This window comes from Oncorhynchus clarkii, unplaced genomic scaffold (genome assembly GCF_045791955.1).
Source record: "Oncorhynchus clarkii lewisi isolate Uvic-CL-2024 unplaced genomic scaffold, UVic_Ocla_1.0 unplaced_contig_12638_pilon_pilon, whole genome shotgun sequence".
In the NCBI taxonomy this organism is placed as follows: Eukaryota; Metazoa; Chordata; class Actinopteri; order Salmoniformes; family Salmonidae; genus Oncorhynchus; species Oncorhynchus clarkii.
The window spans coordinates 105,412-115,000 of NW_027261038.1; the positions used below are offsets into that span (position 1 = coordinate 105,412).

At 47.3% G+C, this 9,589-nt stretch overlaps 1 protein-coding gene across 1 annotated transcript in view; it reads left to right on the top strand.

The window, feature by feature from the left end:
• LOC139403908 (mothers against decapentaplegic homolog 3) overlaps window positions 1-9,589 on the top strand; it is a 58,915-nt gene that overhangs the window by 25,516 nt on the left and 23,810 nt on the right. Inside the window, exon 4 of the mRNA XM_071147103.1 lies at window positions 2,276-2,401. Coding sequence (XP_071003204.1) covers window positions 2,276-2,401 — 126 coding nt within the window. The remainder of the gene's footprint in view (window positions 1-2,275; window positions 2,402-9,589) is intronic.

A 9,589-nucleotide genomic window follows, 5' to 3' on the forward strand; every position in this document is an offset into this window, starting at 1 on the left:
CAATACATTCAGCCTGTTAGGAGTAGAACCAACTCAGTCAATACATTCAGCCTGTCGGGAGTAGAACCAACTCAGTCAATACATTCAGCCTGTCGGGAGTAGAACCAACTCAGTCAATACATTCAGCCTGTCAGGAGTAGAACCAACTCAGTCAATACATTCATCCTGTCGGCAGTAGAACCAACTCAGTCAATACATTCAGCCTGTCGGGAGTAGAACCAACTCAGTCAATACATTCAGCCTGTCAGGAGTAGAACCAACTCAGTCAATACATTCAGCCTGTCGGGAGTAGAACCAACTCAGTCAATACATTCAGCCTGTTGGGAGTAGAACCAACTCAGTCAGTACATTCAGCCTGTGAGGAGTAGAACCAACTCAGTCAATACATTCAGCCTGTTAGGAGTAGAACCAACTCAGTCAATACATTCAGCCTGTCGGGAGTAGAACCAACTCAGTCAATACATTCAGCCTGTCAGGAGTAGAACCAACTCAGTCAGTACATTCAGCCTGTCGGGAGTAGAACCAACTCAGTCAATACATTCATCCTGTCAGGAGTAGAACCAACTCAGTCAATACATTCAGCCAACTCAGTCAATACATTCAGCCTGTAGGGAGTAGAACCAACTCAGTCAATACATTCAGCCTGTCAGGAGTAGAACCAACTCAGTCAATACATTCAGCCAACTCAGTCAATACATTCAGCCTGTAGGGAGTAGAACCAACTCAGTCAATACATTCAGCCTGTCTGGAGTAGAACCAACTCAGTCAGTACATTCAGCCTGTCGGGAGTAGAACCAACTCAGTCAATACATTCATCCTGTCAGGAGTAGAACCAACTCAGTCAATACATTCAGCCAACTCAGTCAATACATTCAGCCTGTAGGGAGTAGAACCAACTCAGTCAATACATTCAGCCTGTCAGGAGTAGAACCAACTCAGTCAATACATTCAGCCTGTCAGGAGTAGAACCAACTCAGTCAGTACATTCAGCATGTCGGGAGTAGAACCAACTAATTCAATACATTCAGCCTGTCGGGAGTAGAACCAACTCAGTCAATACATTCAGCCTGTCGGGAGTAGAACCAACTCAGTCAATACATTCAGCCTGTCGGGAGTAGAACCAACTCAGTCAATACATTCAGCCTGTTGGGAGTAGAACCAACTCAGTCAGTACATTCAGCCTGTCGGGAGTAGAACCAACTCAGTCAATACATTCAGCCTGTTAGGAGTAGAACCAACTCAGTCAATACATTCAGCCTGTCGGGAGTAGAACCAACTCAGTCAATACATTCAGCCTGTCAGGAGTAGAACCAACTCAGTCAGTACATTCAGCCTGTCGGGAGTAGAACCAACTCAGTCAATACATTCATCCTGTCAGGAGTAGAACCAACTCAGTCAATACATTCAGCCAACTCAGTCAATACATTCAGCCTGTAGGGAGTAGAACCAACTCAGTCAATACATTCAGCCTGTCAGGAGTAGAACCAACTCAGTCAATACATTCAGCCAACTCAGTCAATACATTCAGCCTGTAGGGAGTAGAACCAACTCAGTCAATACATTCAGCCTGTCAGGAGTAGAACCAACTCAGTCAGTACATTCAGCCTGTCGGGAGTAGAACCAACTCAGTCAATACATTCATCCTGTCAGGAGTAGAACCAACTCAGTCAATACATTCAGCCAACTCAGTCAATACATTCAGCCTGTAGGGAGTAGAACCAACTCAGTCAATACATTCAGCCTGTCAGGAGTAGAACCAACTCAGTCAATACATTCAGCCTGTCAGGAGTAGAACCAACTCAGTCAGTACATTCAGCCTGTCGGGAGTAGAACCAACTAATTCAATACATTCAGCCTGTCGGGAGTAGAACCAACTCAGTCAATACATTCAGCCTGTCGGGAGTAGAACCAACTCAGTCAATACATTCAGCCTGTCAGGAGTAGAACCAACTCAGTCAATACATTCAGCCTGTCGGGAGTAGAACCAACTCAGTCAATACATTCAGCCTGTCGGGAGTAGAACCAACTCAGTCAATACATTCAGCCTGTCGGGAGTAGAACCAACTCAGTCAATACATTCAGCCTGTTTTCTACTGGGTTCCCCTTCCCTTCCCGGAATAAAAGCATTGGCCGAGAGCGCACTGACAAAGGGCGTTGTTAATATGCATATGTGGAGCAGTGTAAGGGCCTTTGGGATATGTTATTAGAAGGAACCTACCAACCAATCATTGTTTACTCTATTGGCTGTGGTTTACTAGTGGTGTGTGTGTTTCAGAGACTCCTCCACCTGGCTATCTCAGTGAAGATGGGGAGACCAGTGATCACCTGATGAACCACAGCATGGACACCAGTTCACCCAACCTGTCACCAAACCCAGTGTCTCCAACACACAGCAATTTAGGTAAGCATTAGGACTGGGTATGACCATGGACCTCACAATACAATATTATCACCATACTTGGGTGCCGAGGCTGTATGTGTCGCCATTCAATACTGCAGTTTGAAATTCATATCGCTCTCCAAATGTCTGCTGCAGGGAGATGAGAGGGCAGGAGAATGTTTTGGTTTGTGTAGTTACCTCGGACAAAAAATAAATACAAAAATTGCTATTTGGTTGTGTGTTTGGGGATGTATTGTGTGTGTGTGTGTGTGTGTGTGTGTGTGTGTGTGTGTGTGTGTGTGTGTGTGTGTGTGTGTGTGTGTGTGTGTGTGTGTGTGTGTGTGTGTGTTATTTGTGAGACTGTGTGTGTTTGTGTTAACTAGCGGACAAGCGTTGCAAGCGAAGCCAGTCCACTGCTCCGTATTGTAACAGAGGAAACCCGGTCTGAGCCCAGAGCTGTGGCCAACTCCGTCAGCCCACACTGACATCAATGATAACATCCTGTTTATTAAATCACTGTTTCTGGCCCAGCTACTATAGAAAAAAACAAATGGACTGGACCTTCACATGGGCCCAGACAGTTCACTGTACTTCAAATAGACTGGGCCTTCACATGGGCCCAGACAGTTCACTGTACTTCAAATAGACTGGGCCTTCACATGGGCCCAGACAGTTCACTGTACTTCAAATAGACTGGGCCTTCACATGGGCCCAGACAGTTCACTGTACTTCAAATAGACTGGGCCTTCACATGGGCCCAGACAGTTCACTGTACTTAAAATAGACTGAGCCTTCACATGGGCCCAGACAGTTCACTGTACTTCAAATAGACTGGGCCTTCACATTGGCCCAGACAGTTCACTGTACTTCAAATAGACTGGGCCTTCACATTGGCCCAGACAGTTCACTGTACTTCAAATAGACTGGGCCTTCACATGGGCCCAGACAGTTCACTGTACTTCAAATAGACTGGGCCTTCACATGGGCCCAGACAGTTCACTGTACTTCAAATAGACTGGGCCTTCACATGGACCCAGACAGTTCACTGTACTTCAAATAGACTGGGTCTTCACATGGGCCCAGACGGTTCACTGTACTTCAAATAGACTGGGTCTTCACATGGACCCAGACAGTTCACTGTACTGGTACTTCGAATAGACTGGGTCTTCACATGGACCCAGACAGTTCACTGTACCGGTACTTCGAATAGACTGGGTCTTCACATGGACCCAGACAGTTCACTGTACCGGTACTTCAAATAGACTGGGTCTTCACATGGGCCCAGACAGTTCACTGTACTTCGAATAGACTGGACCTTCACATGGGCCCAGACAGTTCACTGTACCGGTACTTCAAATAGACTGGGCCTTCACATGGGCCCAGACAGTTCACTGTACTTCAAATAGACTGGGCCTTCACATGGGCCCAGACAGTTCACTGTACTTCAAATAGACTGGGCCTTCACATGGGCCCAGACAGTTCACTGTACTTCAAATAGACTGGACCTTCACATGGGCCCAGACAGTTCACTGTACCGGTACTTCAAATAGACTGGGCCTTCACATGGGCACAGACAGTTCACTGTACTTCAAATAGACTGGGCCTTCACATGGGCACAGACAGTTCACTGTACTTCAAATAGACTGGGCCTTCACATGGACCCAGACAGTTCACTGTACTTCAAATAGACTGGGCCTTCACATTGGCCCAGACAGTTCACTGTACTTCAAATAGATTGGGCCTTCACAATTGCCCAGACAGTTCACTGTACTTCAAATAGACTGGGCCTTCACATGGGCCCAGACGGTTCACAGTACTTCGAATAGACTGGACCTTCACATGGGCCCAGACAGTTCACTGTACCGGTACTTCAAATAGACTGGGTCTTCACATGGACCCAGACAGTTCACTGTACTTCAAATAGACTGGGCCTTCACATGGGCCCAGACAGTTCACTGTACTTCAAAGGTAAATGTTGGAAGTAGTTAGAAGGAAAAGTAAAAATAAATCTTTGCTGTTACGAGAACTGTGCAAGCGTTTTCTGAATGTTTTGGTTACGGAACCCTGTAATTTGCCGTTGTCTCCACTGTCTCTGCGTGAGGGCCGAGGGAACTGGCAGACTCTGTCCTGTTTGTTTTTCTCCCTCTCTTCTTTTTCCATATTCCATCTTTATGTCCTCTACTTCCCTGGCTCTGCTGTTATCTCTCTCTTCAGTCTCCCTCTGTCTTTATGTCCTCTACTTCCCTGGCTCTGCTGTTATCTTCCTCCATCTTTATGTCCTCTACTTCCCTGGCTCTGCTGTTATCTCTCTCTTCAGTCTCCCTCTGTCTTTATGTCCTCTACTTCCCTGGCTCTGCTGTTATCTCCCTCCATCTGTATCCTCTACTTCCCTGGCTCTGCTGTTATCTCTCTCTTCAGTCTCCCTCTGTCTTTATATCCTCTACTTCCCTGGCTCTGCTGTTATCTCCCTCCACCTTTATATCCTCTACTTCTATGGCTCTGCTGTTATCTCCCTCCATCTGTATCCTCTACTTCCCTGGCTCTGCTGTTATCTCTCTCTTCAGTCTCCCTCTGTCTTTATATCCTCTACTTCCCTGGCTCTGCTGTTCTCTCTCTCTCCAGTCTCCCTCTGTCTTTATGTCCTCTACTTCCCTGGCTCTGCTGTTATCTCCCTCCATCTTTATATCCTCTACTTCCCTGGCTCTGCTGTTATCTCCCTCCATCTTTATCCTCTACTTCCCTGGCTCTGCTGTTATCTCCCTCCATCTTTATCCTCTACTTCCCTGGCTCTGCTGTTATCTCCCTCCATCTTTATATCCTCTACTTCCCTGGCTCTGCTGTTCTCCCTCCATCTTTATATCCTCTACTTCCCTGGCTCTGCTGTTATCTCTCTGTCTTTATCCTCTACTTCCCTGGCTCTGCTGTTATCTCCCTCCATCTTTATCCTCTACTTCCCTGGCTCTGCTGTTATCTCCCTCCATCTTTATCCTCTACTTCCCTGGCTCTGCTGTTATCTCTCTCTGTCTTTATCCTCTACTTCCCTGGCTCTGCTGTTATCTCCCTCCATCTTTATCCTCTACTTCCCGGCTCTGCTGTTATCTCCCTCCATCTTTATCTACTCTACTTCCCTGGCTCTGCTGTTATCTCTCTCTGTCTTTATCCTCTACTTCCCTGGCTCTGCTGTTATCTCTCTCCGTCTTTATCCTCTACTTCCCTGGCTCTGCTGTTATCTCCCTCCATCTTTATCCTCTACTTCCCTGGCTCTGCTGTTATCTCCCTCCATCTTTATATCCTCTATTTCCCTGGCTCTGCTGTTATCTCCCTCCATCTTTATCCTCTACTTCCCTGGCTCTGCTGTTATCTCTCTGTCTTTATCCTCTATTTCCCTGGCTCTGCTGTTATCTCCCTCCATCTTTATCATCTACTTCCCTGGCTCTGCTGTTATCTCCCTCCGTCTTTATCCTCTACTTCCCTGGCTCTGCTGTTATCTCCCTCCATCTGTATCCTCTACTTCCCTGGCTCTGCTGTTATCTCTCTCTTCAGTCTCCCTCTGTCTTTATGTCCTCTACTTCCCTGGCTCTGCTGTTATCTCCCTCCATCTGTATCCTCTACTTCCCTGGCTCTGCTGTTATCTCTCTCTTCAGTCTCCCTCTGTCTTTATATCCTCTACTTCCCTGGCTCTGCTGTTATCTCTCTGTCTTTATCCTCTATTTCCCTGGCTCTGCTGTTATCTCCCTCCGTCTTTATCATCTACTTCCCTGGCTCTGCTGTTATCTCCCTCCGTCTTTATCCTCTACTTCCCTGGCTCTGCTGTTATCTCCCTCCATCTTTATATCCTCTATTTCCCTGGCTCTGCTGTTATCTCCCTCCATCTTTATCCTCTACTTCCCTGGCTCTGCTGTTATCTCCCTCCATCTTTATCCTCTACTTCCCTGGCTCTGCTGTTATCTCCCTCCATCTTTATCTACTCTACTTCCCTGGCTCTGCTGTTATCTCTCTCTGTCTTTATCCTCTACTTCCCTGGCTCTGCTGTTATCTCTCTCCGTCTTTATCCTCTACTTCCCTGGCTCTGCTGTTATCTCCCTCCGTCTTTATCCTCTACTTCCCTGGCTCTGCTGTTATCTCCCTCCATCTTTATCCTCTACTTCCCTGGCTCTGCTGTTATCTCCCTCCATCTTTATCCTCTACTTCCCTGGCTCTGCTGTTATCTCCCTCCATCTTTATCTACTCTACTTCCCTGGCTCTGCTGTTATCTCTCTCTGTCTTTATCCTCTACTTCCCTGGCTCTGCTGTTATCTCTCTCCGTCTTTATCCTCTACTTCCCTGGCTCTGCTGTTATCTCCCTCCGTCTTTATCCTCTACTTCCCTGGCTCTGCTGTTATCTCCCTCCATCTTTATATCCTCTATTTCCCTGGCTCTGCTGTTATCTCCCTCCATCTTTATCCTCTACTTCCCTGGCTCTGCTGTTATCTCTCTGTCTTTATCCTCTATTTCCCTGGCTCTGCTGTTATCTCCCTCCATCTTTATCATCTACTTCCCTGGCTCTGCTGTTATCTCCCTCCGTCTTTATCCTCTACTTCCCTGGCTCTGCTGTTATCTCCCTCCATCTGTATCCTCTACTTCCCTGGCTCTGCTGTTATCTCTCTCTTCAGTCTCCCTCTGTCTTTATATCCTCTACTTCCCTGGCTCTGCTGTTCTCTCTCTCTTCAGTCTCCCTCTGTCTTTATGTCCTCTACTTCCCTGGCTCTGCTGTTATCTCCCTCCATCTTTATATCCTCTACTTCCCTGGCTCTGCTGTTATCTCCCTCCATCTTTATGTCCTCTACTTCCCTGGCTCTGCTGTTATCTCCCTCCATCTGTATCCTCTACTTCCCTGTCTCTGCTGTTATCTCTCTCTTCAGTCTCCCTCTGTCTTTATATCCTCTACTTCCCTGGCTCTGCTGTTATCTCCCTCCATCTTTATATCCTCTACTTCCCTGGCTCTGCTGTTATCTCCCTCCATCTTTATCCTCTACTTCCCTGGCTCTGCTGTTATCTCCCTCCATCTTTATATCCTCTACTTCCCTGGCTCTGCTGTTCTCCCTCCATCTTTATCCTCTACTTCCCGGCTCTGCTGTTATCTCCCTCCATCTTTATCTACTCTACTTCCCTGGCTCTGCTGTTATCTCTCTCTGTCTTTATCCTCTACTTCCCTGGCTCTGCTGTTATCTCTCTCCGTCTTTATCCTCTACTTCCCTGGCTCTGCTGTTATCTCCCTCCGTCTTTATCCTCTACTTCCCTGGCTCTGCTGTTATCTCCCTCCGTCTTTATCCTCTACTTCCCTGGCTCTGCTGTTATCTCCCTCCATCTTTATATCCTCTATTTCCCTGGCTCTGCTGTTATCTCCCTCCATCTTTATCCTCTACTTCCCTGGCTCTGCTGTTATCTCTCTGTCTTTATCCTCTATTTCCCTGGCTCTGCTGTTATCTCCCTCCATCTTTATCATCTACTTCCCTGGCTCTGCTGTTATCTCCCTCCGTCTTTACTTCCCTGGCTCTGCTGTTATCTCCCTCCGTCTTTATCATCTACTTCCCTGGCTCTGCTGTTATCTCCCTCCGTCTTTATCCTCTACTTCCCTGGCTCTGCTGTTATCTCCCTCCATCTTTATATCTATTTCCCTGGCTCTGCTGTTATCTCCCTCCATCTTTATCCTCTACTTCCCTGGCTCTGCTGTTATCTCCCTCCATCTTTATCCTCTACTTCCCTGGCTCTGCTGTTATCTCCCTCCATCTTTATCTACTCTACTTCCCTGGCTCTGCTGTTATCTCTCTCTGTCTTTATCCTCTACTTCCCTGGCTCTGCTGTTATCTCTCTCCGTCTTTATCCTCTACTTCCCTGGCTCTGCTGTTATCTCCCTCCGTCTTTATCCTCTACTTCCCTGGCTCTGCTGTTATCTCCCTCCATCTTTATCCTCTACTTCCCTGGCTCTGCTGTTATCTCCCTCCATCTTTATCCTCTACTTCCCTGGCTCTGCTGTTATCTCCCTCCATCTTTATCCTCTACTTCCCTGGCTCTGCTGTTATCTCTCTGTCTTTATCCTCTATTTCCCTGGCTCTGCTGTTATCTCCCTCCATCTTTATCATCTACTTCCCTGGCTCTGCTGTTATCTCCCTCCGTCTTTATCCTCTACTTCCCTGGCTCTGCTGTTATCTCCCTCCGTCTTTATCATCTACTTCCCTGGCTCTGCTGTTATCTCCCTCCGTCTTTATCCTCTACTTCCCTGGCTCTGCTGTTATCTCCCTCCATCTTTATATCCTCTATTTCCCTGGCTCTGCTGTTATCTCCCTCCATCTTTATCCTCTACTTCCCTGGCTCTGCTGTTATCTCCATCTTTATCCTCTACTTCCCTGGCTCTGCTGTTATCTCCCTCCATCTTTATCTACTCTACTTCCCTGGCTCTGCTGTTATCTCTCTCCGTCTTTATCCTCTACTTCCCTGGCTCTGCTGTTATCTCCCTCCGTCTTTATCCTCTACTTCCCTGGCTCTGCTGTTATCTCCCTCCATCTTTATCCTCTACTTCCCTGGCTCTGCTGTTATCTCTCTCTGTCTTTATCCTCTACTTCCCTGGCTCTGCTGTTATCTCCCTCCATCTTTATCCTCTACTTCCTTGGCTCTGCTGTTATCTCCCTCCATCTTTATCTACTCTACTTCCCTGGCTCTGCTGTTATCTCTCTCTGTCTTTATCCTCTACTTCCCTGGCTCTGCTGTTTTCTCCCTCCGTCTTTATCCTCTACTTCCCTGGCTCTGCTGTTATCTCCCTCCATCTTTATATCCTCTATTTCCCTGGCTCTGCTGTTATCTCCCTCCATCTTTATCCTCTACTTCCCTGGCTCTGCTGTTATCTCCCTCCATCTTAATCTCTAGCTGTGTCTTTTCTCCTCACTTCTGTTTCCCTTTCTCTTCCCTCCATCTTTATCTTCACATTCTTCCCACCTCTCTCTCTCCCTCTCTCTCTCCCTCTCTCTCTCCGTCTGTCTGTCTGTCTGTCTGTCTGTCTGTCTGTCTGTCTGTCTGTCTGTCTGTCTGTCTGTCTGTCTGTCTGTCTGTCTGTCTGTCTGTCTGTCTGTCTGTCTGTCTGTCTGTCTGTCTGTCTGTCTGTCTGTCTGTCTGTCTGTCTGTCTGTCTGTCTGTCTGTCTGTCTGTCTGTCTGTCTGTCTGTCTGTCTGTCTG